At 38.1% G+C, this 12904-nt stretch overlaps 1 protein-coding gene across 1 annotated transcript; it reads right to left on the minus strand.

The window, feature by feature from the left end:
- Positions 1 to 10027: 10027 nt before the first annotated feature.
- On the minus strand, positions 10028 to 12162 carry LOC136201076 (7-deoxyloganetin glucosyltransferase-like). Its single transcript, XM_065991638.1, has 2 exons — positions 11661 to 12162; positions 10028 to 10962 (listed from the first exon to the last, which is right to left on the minus strand). The coding sequence occupies exons 1-2, from the start codon at positions 12160 to 12162 to the stop codon at positions 10028 to 10030; spliced, it is 1437 nt and encodes a 478-aa protein (XP_065847710.1).
- Between the last annotated feature and the right edge of the window lie 742 nt (positions 12163 to 12904).

The following is a 12904-nucleotide window of genomic DNA, read 5'->3' on the forward strand; positions in this document are numbered from 1 at the left end:
TCACTACAATATCCAGCGTCAATATTATGACTCAGCCTTGCTGAAGACATTTCATCAAGTTTTTGCTGCACTGTCAGATATAATTACTTGGGTGGGTAAGTCTCAAGCCTACATACTGAGCATGCTCAGCGCAGCTGAACTCAGTATACCTCAAGAGGTCTTGGATGATGGCGTTGCTGTCTTCGACGGCATCAATGAAAGTGCTGACAAACTTAAGGAGTTGTCCACCTCACTGACCAACGCGGTCTTAACTGACTCCTTTAGGATTCCTCCTCCTCCCGATGCTGACAAAATGGGGGAGAAAGAACAAGCTAGAACTCAGCAGGAGGCTGTTAGAAGTAGTCAGTCTAAGCATAAGAAGAAGAAATAGAAATAGACTTATGTTCTTTTTTGCTTATCTTTTTGCTGTATATGCTGACTACTTTATTTCAATACAATACTTGCATCCTTTATCCAAACCTGAGTTATTTTATATGATGCTGAGTATTATGTTATTTTGTATCTTCAAATACATCAACTGTGTTTACTGTTTAAAATACTTGTTGATTGTATGCCATGGTGATAAAATGTTTATTAAACACTGTCTTATAAGACCCATTGAACAATAAAATACTCAGCACTCTCTGAATGATAAATCTTCCGCTTCACACTGAATAAAATAGAATATGTTCCATGAACTGGCCTATATCTGAAAACTGACCTTAGACTTACTCGATTAAGTTCAAGCGTAAAACTAAGTCAGTAGCTCAACCCTGACGGGGGAGTCTGCTAAGTAATATTAGGACAACTATCATGGGGGAGCTCAACACTGAGTTCTTCGCTGAATAGTTTTGCCAACATCAAAATGGGGGAGTTTGTTGAAACACCTTTCCACATGATTTTGATTTGACAAAATTATTTAAGTAAAATTAAACATATTCTAAACACACTAAGTTTAAATGCTTTGATTTATTACACGAATGTGTTTGTTCAATGTTGAGTTAAATTGTTTATAAGACATAAAGACTAAAAGGCTTAAAGCCTAATACGGAAGTCAAAGCCCGAGTCAAACAGATCAAGACCACTCGGCCCATGTGTGCAAAACGCTGTCGTTGTGTACAAAACGCAGCTCAGCGAAAGAAGGATCGAGAAGACCTTCGTTGAACAACTTCGGAACGAAGCTGCTGAGTTGTATCGACAAAGGGTACAAGACAGCAGCTGAGCAAAAACAACTTCCAGACAAAGTATTTCTACTTTGGGTAAAGTTCAGAAGACACAGAAAGCTGTCTAGTTGACCTTACCATAAATGGAGAAACATTCTGCCGGACTGACCGAAGACAGAAGATACTTGAATCTGATTGGCCAAGAGCACTGAGCAGGACTGAGTGACAACGACATGAAGCCGTTTCCCTCCAACGGTAATTTCGAAATTCGAAATAACGGATGCCTCAAGTGTCACTATAAATAGGCCATTCAGTTGCTTCATTCGATGCAGATCTTCAACTAGCCATTACACTGACCAAATTTACACTTGAAGTTCTGTGAGAAAAAGCAAAGCAAATACTTACACCAAATTCTATATCTTTCGTGTAAAAGTCTAGAGTGATTATTCAATCATCTAAGGTGTCTTAGCAATTGTTGTTTAGGACAAATCTTTATCATTTCTAGAGATTAGAAAGGAGAGGCTGAGTACTCGGTTATAGTACTCAGCGAGAGATTAGGAGTGAGTAGAGGTATAGAGGAATGTACTCTTGTTATACTCAGCTTCTAAATTGTAAAAGGTTTGATGCTCTACCGTTAAAGAGCTCAATAGATTCGAAAGCTCGGAACGTGTTCCGGGGACAGGACGTAGGCTTAGAGGCCGAACCTGGATAAATCTGTTGAGTAACATCTTTCTAACCTTAATCTCCTTAATATATATATTGCTTGCTTAAACAAAACTGACCAAGTAAAGAGGTCACGCTGAGTTGTGTGTATTGAGTATCTGAGTTCAGGAATAGACTCAAGTGCTATCTCCTGACTCAAAGAAAGAAGCTGACTTAGTCACCAGTTGACTAAGCTAGTGTCTTAATTTACTCAGCGCGCTGTGTAATCCTTTTTCAAAGAAAAAGAAGTCAGCCTTAACGTATTAATTATTTAAATAGTTCCTATCCCCCCCCCCTTGGAACTAACTTGTTACGTTATAAGGGACCAACACTTATCCCTTAGTGAGCCTTACGGTACCGAACACCGCGAGGCGCATCAAGTTTTTGGCGCCGTTGTCGAGGATTTATTTCTTCTACAATATCGAACCAAAGGTCGATTTGTTAGTTTAGGCATTCCTTTGTTTATATCGTCTATACCTGTTTATACATATACTTGTTTATACATACACTTGTTTATCTACGATTCTTTTTGTGAATATCCTTGTTTATATCGTTTATACTTGTTTATACATACACTTGTTTATATACGATTCTTTTTGTGAATATCCTTGTTTATATCGTTTATACTTGTTTATACATAATTCTTCATACCTGTTTACCTATACTTATTATCGTATACTTGTTTATATTATTTATACTTGTGTATACATAATTCTTTATACTTATTCTCTATACTTGTTGATATATAATCTTTATAACTTCTACACTTGTTCATATCTTTTGTACTTGTTCATATCTTTTGTATTTGTTCATAACTATATACTTTTACTTATCAACTTTTGTGCTAGAACTTCACTTTTTCTCAGCATTCTCTGATCAATGAATTGGCAAGAAAGAGTCGAGTGGCAAGCTCAAAAGTTTACTATCCCATCAAGACAATACATTCATGCCCTGGAGAATGAGGCTCCCAATCCCTCCATGGCCGAGTTAAATAAGAAAATGGATATCTTGATAGCGAAACTGAGCCTCAACACCAATGAAAGTGTAAGTTTTGTGGGTAATCACCAAAGGTATAATTCTAACCCCAATTCTTACAGCTTTTATGGTAGTGATTGGAGGAGACCTCAACACTCAAATCTGTCCTACGGGAACCCTAACATGTTGAGGCCTCCAAATAGGTTTGTTAATGAGCACAGGCACAACGAATTGGGAGTGTTTCCTTACGAACAAGCAAGCCAAGTTTCTCCACAACCCTCTAGTTCACAAGATGAGGTGTTGTCCCTTTTGAAAGGAATATCAGCCTGACTTACAATCAATGAGGAGGTTTGCAAGGACTTGAGCAACCAATTGGCTCAAATAAACCATGAGATGCAAGAGCAATCCCGAGATGCTCTCCCAAGCATAAAGGAAAACATAGAAATCCCACAAAGGAAATCAGCTCAAGCCATCTCTTTGAGGAATGACAAAAAGGTAGAACCAAGTCCACTGTCACATGCATCACTCAAGGTAAGTGAGGAACCGGAAGTGGTAAGCAACCCCGGTTCAAAATCTGAAATTCTAAATCATGTGAAAGAGATAAAAGATCAAATCAAAACTTGTGTATCTCAACTACCTTTTCCTCAAAAGTTAGAAAAGTTTAGGTTTGCCTCATACTCAGAAGTTTTCACTCTCTTCGACCTACCAAGAGAACCTAAAAGGGAGCAAACCAAATTTTTTCATAATATGTTTAAATTTGGCCGCTTATTTTCATTAAACTTATTTGAGGCCCCTAATCCGTTTTGTAGGTACGGATTATTTGTTAAGGAATTCGAGTTCCTAACGCGGATAGAAGCTTATACTTAGGAAGGAACTCTATGTCGAGCTAACCGACTATAAAAGTAGCGCTTCTTGGGAGGCAACCCAAGTTTGGATTAAACTTTTTCTAGGTTTGTTTTTCTTTTTAATTCAATTATAGATTTCTGTTTTTAACTTTGGTTAGTAAGTTGTCTTCTCCACCCTAACTTCTTTCACATGTGTTTTATAGTTTTATATGCAATGTTGGAACTTATTGCATGATTTAAGTGTGAGGATGAGGGGTAGACAAACTTACAAAAATTTGTATAATTTTTAAATTTTTGTTGCGTCGTGTCTAGTTTAGTTTAGCGTTTTCGGGTTTTATTTATGCTTTATTTATGTTTTTGCATGTTTAGGACCTAAAACCATAAACCTCCTTCGAATCTAAACTTCGTTATCTATTTCTGAGGGCTGGGAACCGAATCTAAAATTGCATGACAACGAGTTTAGGTGTAGGACACAATCCCTGTATCTATAAAAGCATGAGCTAAAGTTTGCATTTAGACCCTACTTTTGAAGAAATGCTAAAATCATTACTTAGGTAGATAACTTAAGGATTGAAGGCATGTGATATTAAACTTGAGCTTGGGGAGAACTAGTAAGCACAAATTTGAAACCCAAGAACTGTGAGTTGAATTTGAGCCCAAGAGCGAACATCAAAAAGCTCTTTTTCTTGACATTTTTGTGTGAATGCTTTGACTTGTGGAAAGATTACAGATTTTGCACCTAATGCTGAGTTGAACCTACATGCGATGATTTGAGATGTTAAACGATGAATCAGCCTCATTAGAATTAACCTTTTCTTTACCTTATTTTCTCTTTTTCATCTACTCTAGGAAGCCCCTTTGAGCCTGTATTTTGTATCTTGTAGATTTTTCTTTCGTTCTAACCCAATTTTTGCAAACCATCACTTGGTTTGTTACTTAACCCGAGTTTTTGCAAAGCTCACATTGAGCCTTTGTTTTCTTCTAGCGCTTTATCTTTGTTTATGGCACATAGTAGCAAGCCAAAAGGCTAAGAAGTGGATGAGCATTACTATCCAAAAGAAAAAAAACAGAAAAAGAAAAGAAAAGAGACGAACAGAAAAAAAAGGGGGAGAACTCTATCTCCCCGTTCTTAAAATTAGAACGCCTCAGAAAAAAAATATATGTGAATAAAACGCTCAATCACTTCACAATTTGCTAAAGCCATTTTAAACTTTGTTTTCTAGCGCTAGAACTCCTAACCCTTGCTTTACCTTTAACCCTCTAACCACATTATAACCCCAATTCGAGGCTGTTTTTGATATCATCGGAGTCATATAGCGTAGAGGAACTCGGATGAACGTGCAAAATCAACGTAATCCTAAGCAAGAATATAAGCCGAGAGTAAACACTTTAGCCACCAAAATTGTGTGAATTGAGTGAACTACCTATGGTGAGGTGTTTTATTTAGCTATCCCCTTAAGCTCGTTTAATTAAACATGTGTCCTTTTTCTTAAACATATGACCTGTGATAATTGAAATGCGGCTTTTGGATATCGTGTCTCTACTTTGTATTTCCGAATGCATGTAATTACAGATGCTCGAAATTGTGTCAAGCACCTAGTCAAACCAGGAGGTTTTTCTAGCTTGCTTGTGATTGCGGGTTTAGTTTTTTAGTTTACTTGGGGACAAGTAAAGTTTTAAGTGCGAGGAGGTTTGATAGGGGTCAAAAACCCCTATCTTTGGGTACGGTTTTAGGACGGTTTTTAGCGTTATTTCATGAATAAGCGAGCAATTCTCGCATTTATATGCTTTTGTGTGAGTTAGTTAGAAATTGGAAATGTTTTATTTACTTTTCGTTGTTTAGGCTCGTTTTCTGGTTATTTTAGGCAAATATGGCCAAAATAGCATGTACGTTAAAATTCCATTGTCTTTTATAGCTAATTGATCCGCCAAAAGTCGCACCAAACGGAGTTTTTACTCAAAATGAGCGATTGGCGGGTCAATTTAGCCTCGGAACTAATGTTATTTGGAGTTTTCGTGCATGTGCAGGCTAAAGCAGGAACGAGTTCGGGTGAAAGTTGCATTTCGGGACATCCGGCAGTCGCGCTAGGCGTTCTGGGCATTCTCGCTCGTCGAAATGGCCTTTTTGGGGCTAGATCGGCGAGCTGGCGTTGCCAGCCCATCGAGCAGGCCTTTAAGGGGCCCGAACCGCGTTGCCAGCCCCACGACTTCCCACCTGCAAAAGGATACGAATTAGGTCAGAAAGAGGGCCCGAACCGCGTCTATATATAGGAATTTCCAATTGTAAATTAGACATCTTTTATCTTTGTAAAAACCTAGCTTCAACCTTGACAAATCCTCTCCATCTTCCTCAACCTCCATTGAAGACAGCTCCGAAGCTCTGTCCGTCGAGGATTGCTCAAGTTCCATCCTTAAGTCCTAGGAAGACGCCTGCATTGGTAGCCAGGTTCCCTGAAAGAGAGTTTTCTTCTTTTATATTCTGTCTAGCCTCTGATCCATACTATGAATCCTAGGCTCATTGTATCTTCGTGACAATACTTTTCATCTTTGATATATATTATAGTTTTGTTTATTCAATTGTTTTATTGCTTTAATCTTTGTCTTACGCTTTGTTTGATTGGTTTAACTCATTCGATAATCCCAAAATTAAGTTGGCACATATTGCGAGCTGAATCTGACCTAGTTAGTGCCTATAGGATTGACGACCCTATAGAAGATTAAGCCCAAATTACTGAGCCTTAGAGCTAGTTTCGGCCTTACAAGGGAATCACGAACTAGGGACCTCAGGAGGATAGGTAGGGTTAATTGCCTCGGACACAAGTGACTTAGATTAGGTTTTAATTCCGTTGTCTAAATAATCTATTCTCATTATTATCGTATCACCTCATGTCCCTTCGGGTAATTACATTGGTAAAAGATCACCTAGGAGTAGTTTAACTTAATTAGGAGTAGAATAACTTAATTAGAATTAGAATAACTTAGCTAGGAGTAGAGTAATTCAACTAGGAGTAGATTAACTTAAACAAACAAACTCAAAACCCACATAGCCTAGATAACACCTGAGACCAAGTAGCTCGATACTTGTAGTAAATAAATCATGTGGATTCGATACCTGTACTTGTCCAGATTTTATTACTTGATAACGACGGGGTACACTTATCCCTTAGTGAGCCTTGCGGTACCGAACGCCGCGAGGCGCATCAACGGGATGATTTCGAAAGAATTCCTAGCCTCCAAAAGTGTGTTGGTCGAAATACTAAGGGGGGAGGGGATCCTACCTCCTTTTACTTAGGGGCAAGTGTACCCCGTCATATCAAGTAATAAATCTGGTTAGGTCCATGTATCGAATCCGCGGGATTTATATCTACAAGTATTAAACTACTCGGTTCTACTTGTTATCTAGGCGGTGAATACTTTAGCTTTGGGTTGGGTGACAACTATGACTACTCCTAAGCTATGGTGAGACAGATTTGTATAGTTAAAACTCTAAGGAAGTGATACGGGTGATGATAAGTTACAACATATGATAAACAGTATTTCAAAACATATACGAGTAACAATTTACTCTTACAAAGACGACTACGTATAAACTGACCAACCCCGTGAAGTGCTTAGATCGTGGCTCCCTCTTAAGGCGATTCTAGTTCTAGGGATCATAAACTAGGGTCCGTAAGTTTCGTCGTTTGTCAATTCCTACGGTTTCTGGGTTGTTAATTCCGGTAGGGCAGCACCTACACAATAGTCAATTATGAGTATCAAAGTAAGTAATAAATATCAACACGTATAGAGAAACTGAAATTGCAAATCATATATTCTAAATGTGGAACACGTAAATGCGAAATACAACCAAACCTAGTATATAGGAAGAGTGCAAGCTAATTAACAAGTAGAAAGGGAAGAAGAACCGGACCTTGGAACTAGCTAATCGGACTCAAAGCCATCTCGTAGGACTTGGAGGTGGAACTCTCGAGCTTGGGGAATGAGGATGGAACGGAACTTCGACGAAGTGACGGAACGAATACACAAGCTCGCAAGGTGGTAGAGTTTTATTATCCCAAAATCTGAATATGTAAAGGAGTGTTAAGCACTCCCATTTATACAAATCAAGCTCGGGGGCATAACCATAATTACAAAGGTCTTTGGGATAGTTCACACTTTCCAATTGATTTTTCAGACCACGCTCCGCGTGAATCAGGGCACACTCCGCGTAAAAGAGGTCTTCCTCATTCGTTGTAGATTTCACACCTTCAAAGACGAGATCCCCACATCTTGACCGGTCCATGATTCGCGTGAAGCTGGCCAAGCTCCGCGTAGATGACCTCCTGAAGTTTTTTCAATCTTTTCCCATGGTCCAAGCTCCGTATAGAATGGGTCATGCTCCACGTGAATGAAGTTCTGGAATGTATCAACTGATTCTCACTGCCTCACGCTCCGCGTGGTACATGTTACGCTCTGTGTTATAAGTTGACCTGGGACAAAGATAAGGTTGACTTCCGTAATTCAGTGGGCATCATGTGATGATGTGGCACGCTCCGCGTGGAATGAGTTGAATTTTGGCCATTTCTCCATTGTCCTTTGCGTCTGTGCGTTTATCCCGAACCTGCAAAATACAACTATGAACACCGAGATTACTTGATTCTTTATGTGTTTAAAATTAATCAAAAAGGAATGAAAAATTACCAAAAGCACAATTTTTATCATTATCTTATTATTTATTCAAAACGCACTTATTTTTGTAATTAAACTTAATCATTAACTCAAAATAAACCGTAAATCACGCTAAAAAGATAGGGACAAAACGTTCCTATTAGTAGTATATTTGTTAGTATATATTATAGTAATATGTTGTAGTATATTTGTTAGAGCATTCGACCGTATGTTTAACATGTGTTTTGCAAAAAAATAATTTTTTTAATTTTAAAAAAAGCAATTGCGATGCTTGTTCAAATTATGTGTCGCTATTGACCTACTCAATAGCGGCGTCCTTATGTCAATAGAGACGCGTATTTTAAAGGAGTGACGCACTTAACAAGGTCAATAAGAACGTATGTTGGAAGCGTACGTTGCTATTGACCTTGTCAATAGAGACGCTTGCTCAAAACATGCGCCACTGAGAAATAGTGACACAAGCGTTAGCGACGCGTAAAATGCATCACTATTGACACTAAAAGTGCATCGCTAATGCCTTTTTTCCACTAGTGTAGTATCAGAACGTCATACACCAAATGGCTGAGGGTTCGAATATTGGTGACCTCATTAATTATTGAAATTAAAAACACATGGTAGATGTGCTTGTGTTGCACATGTTTCAAGCCCAAAGGGTATTTGCGTGTGGTGTGTCAAAGACACCACTAGAATAGGGTAAAGAGCCTTAACTGAAACTAAATCGCTTTCATTAATTAATGTTGATTTGAGTGGTTAAGAGTATTAAGTTTTTTAAACTATAGATCCCGAGTTTAAGTCCTAGTGTATGCCAAAACTTTAATTGGGATATACATTGATGTGTGAGGGTTTTAGGATAAACTTCTGGATGAGTTGTTTGGTGACCCGTCCATGAACTTCCAATTCTATGGATCTAGTAGAACTAGACATTCATTCATGTGTTTTTCTATTTTAGGAGTTAGGAGGAAGCCGGGAGAATTGGTGTTGACATTTTATGGTGTTTTGGTCTCTCGAGAAGAGTTCCTGTTTAGAAGGGGGAGATCAATGATTGTGAAGTGGGACTTTTCATTTGATACAAGGGCAGGCAAAGAAAAAAGTCTTACAACAAATAAACTAATTTTTTAGTGAAAGATCAAGTGTTGAATGAAAGGAAAGACTTCGGGCATTCCAATTGGTACTTCGAAAAATTTTATAAAAAAATTTGAGCCTGAATATTATTAAAAATAAAAGAAAATAAAAATAATAATTACAATCTCGAAAGCCAAATTAATAAAAACGAAATTGATCTAAACTAGAAAAATCATCACATATGAAAGATCTATAAAACTAGGGAAAGAATCCCGCCATAATATATCAGACACACAAACCCCATGTTTAGACATAGAACCAACCACATGTTTGCCTTCTCTGAAAATATGAATAATCCAGAATCTTATTTTAGTAAAAATAGAAAGAGAAAACAACAATCAACCCTGGTGAACCTCTTATGGAACCACAATAGAATGCCATAGAAAGAAACAAATTAACTTCTGGTCATTTTAGAAAAACTAATACCACAAATGGATCCAAGATTAGCTATCAAGGAGTGCTTGACGTGTTTCTCTGGTTATCTATAGGTGCTTAATTGATATTTTTGAAATACTTTCATAGAAAAAATTAGAAACCCCAACATACAACGTCCATCAAAACATCACGTTCAGGTTATGAAAGAAGCAAGTTATTGATCAATTTTTCAAAATTCATATACGACAATCCATTAGGAGATGAAGTAGCCATCTCTGCTTTCCTCTTCCATTCCTCCGCTTTCTTCCTTATTTCATTTCCTCCATCGTCATTCATTAATTCATTAACTAAATTTTCAATTTCATTCCTACTTACATCATGGCCGATTTCCATTCCCATTCCCCACTTATTTCGGCAAAACCAACTATTCGTCACTTGCTCAGCAAAGAAAGGCCAGCAAATCACTGGCACACCTCCGCACAAACTTTCCAAAGTAGAATTCCATCCAGCATGCGTTAGAAATCCTCCAATTGCAGAGTGACTCAACACTTCTTCTTGCTGGCACCAACTTGCTAGAAATCCCCTTTCTTTAACTTCCTCTAAGAATTCCACCGGAACTATTGCAGATTCGCCATTTATAACATCTGGCCTTATTATCCACAAGAATTCCTTTTTGCTATTTGCGAGTCCCCAAGCGAATTCAACTAATTGCTTAGATGTCATGGTCGTTATACTACCAAAGTTCACATAAACGACAGATTTCGGCTGTTTTGAATCGAGCCATTCTAGGTACCCAGATTGATCTTTCCAAAGATTGGTTTTTATACTGTTTACACCATTTTTTTCTCCGTTATTCTGAAGAAGAAACTGGATAGGACCGACGGTGTAAATCGGATTTGGAAGGATGGAAGCAAGATGTTTCAAAACTTGATCCTCCAAGTCATCAAATGTATTAACAATAACACCAGAACCATACCGAGCATTTTCAGTTTCACTCATGACGAAGTTAAACAAAATATCCTCACGATCAGTAGTCGTTATAAAGCTTGGCAAAGCTTTCAAAGGTATACCTTCCATGCCTCCAATCCAATCAATCTTAGTTTCTAGATATCCATTTGTTAGGTAGCTAGCATCTGTATGCATAAATATATTCAAAGTCAAAATTTAGAATCAAACTATTTTGTAAATAATTTTAACATCTCTAGATTTTATACTAAAAAAATAAGATTAAGTTTGACTTTCAACTTGAGTGGTGAAGTTTTATATCTCTATTATATTAATTAATGTTGTCAGATTTGGATCAATTCGTCAGTCTGATTGGGCAGAGCTGAAACCGATCACGTCTCTGATCGATGAGTTCTTATATTAAATATTCGGCCTTCACATTTAGATATGTATATTGTGACCTCACTTAATAATTAAAATAATGGAACCTCTTATAATACGTATGGTCCATGTTACACGTGAAAAAATATGTATGGGATGTCCTCCATTTGACATGGAAAACTGGATGCCTCTAATAATTTCTCCCGATCTAAGTATTGCTACGTTTCTTAATTAGATTTCGTCATGAATCACGAGATGGTTAGATTTCGTTATTTTAACTCGGTCCACTATGTACCATCCATCAAACTTCAATTCTCTTTTTAGAATTATCACTCAATGCTTTATGCTTAGAAGACACATTTAAAAAACCTTAAAGGAAACGAAAAAAGTATAGACATTGCTTTGGTGTTCTTCATGATTCATTTTGATAATTCTAGAAGTAACTCAAAATGAAACCGAATTGAACATATAAGGAGATTAAATCAGTGTTCGTCATGGATATTACCTTTCAATGGTGTGAAGTCCTTTTCAATTAGAGTGCGATAGTGCAAGTAACCCATCAAACCACAAGCACTGGCCGTCCAGAAAAGGAAATCGGGGATTTGAACTTCTTGAGAAGCTTTGATTGTAAAGCTCACGAAGCAATCTGAAACTACACAACTTACAGGAGGAACTTCTCTTGAATTCCTGAGCTTAGAGAGAAGCTTCCTAAATGGAGCTAAGCAATTTTTCTGGGTGGCTGCACAGAGGGACGGGATGTCCTGAGTACAGTCAGCATCCGACGGAGGAAGACCGTCCGGGATGGTTTCGAACCAGAAATTAGGGATTTTGTTGATGAATTCAGGGCCTCTTGATCTCAAGAGACGTCTGTGATTGTATTCTGTGTTTACAAAAGTGATATGGAAACCCTTTTGGTGTAGAAGTTTTGCTAATTGAAGCATCGGATTTATGTGTCCCTGTAATGGTAATGGAACAAACACTGCGTGAGGTGAAGAAGATGAACTCATTTTCAGATCTTTCTGATTTCTTGGGTTAGGCTGCAAAAATCAACAATGGCAGACCCTACTTTTATACAACCATTTCATGGGTAAAATACACCCATGGTTCCATTATTGTATTCCCCTATAATTGGCTTAAAATTTCAAGTGTCTACCTAAACTTTCAAAAATTCTAAATGACTCCTATTCTTATTTAATTGTATTCAATAATCTCTTATTTCTCAATAGAATTTGTTCAATGTAAAAAATGGGGACAAGTTCGGTGTAATGACCCGGTCCGGAGTGGGTGGCGTCGGGGTAGAAGGCCTGAGCAAGGAGCGGCCCTAAGGGATGGCGATGGGGGCAGGAATGAACTGAATCCCACATCGAAAATGGAGAGGAAGTGATTGGGGCTTATTAGTAAGATGTGAATCCAATACATGCAGACGCGTTTTAAAGCCGTGAGGCCCAATGTGTTGGAATTGGGCCAAAGCGGATAATATCTACATGGTATTGGATTAGGGTGTTACATCGGTCACTTGTCAAAGTGCTTGTCAAGTATTGATGACTGGTGATGAATTCTTGATCGGTGATCTTCCCTGTGGGGGGGAGGGGGGGCGCCGTTGGGATCGGCGGGGGGAAGCTCCGATGCTAAAGTCAGTATAGTGTAGAAAAATAAACTGTAAGCACGAAGTAGGGTTAAGGAGAGCGTGAATGTGTACCTCAATAGCTTGGGAGGCAATATGACCGTTAGCTCATTAATGGTTTATTA

Source organism: Euphorbia lathyris, chromosome 7 (genome assembly GCF_963576675.1).
Source record: "Euphorbia lathyris chromosome 7, ddEupLath1.1, whole genome shotgun sequence".
Taxonomy (NCBI): Eukaryota; Viridiplantae; Streptophyta; class Magnoliopsida; order Malpighiales; family Euphorbiaceae; genus Euphorbia; species Euphorbia lathyris.

What these genes read in the sequence shown, in the direction of transcription:
- LOC136201076 (XM_065991638.1), bottom strand. Translation starts at nt 12,162, where the DNA reads ATGAGTTCATCTTCTTCACCTCACGCAGTGTTTGTTCCATTACCATTA. An exon ending in GGACTTCACACCATTGAAAG is followed by an intron (nt 10,963 to 11,660) that starts GTAATATCCATG and finishes TTATGCATACAG; the next exon opens with ATGCTAGCTACCTAACAAAT.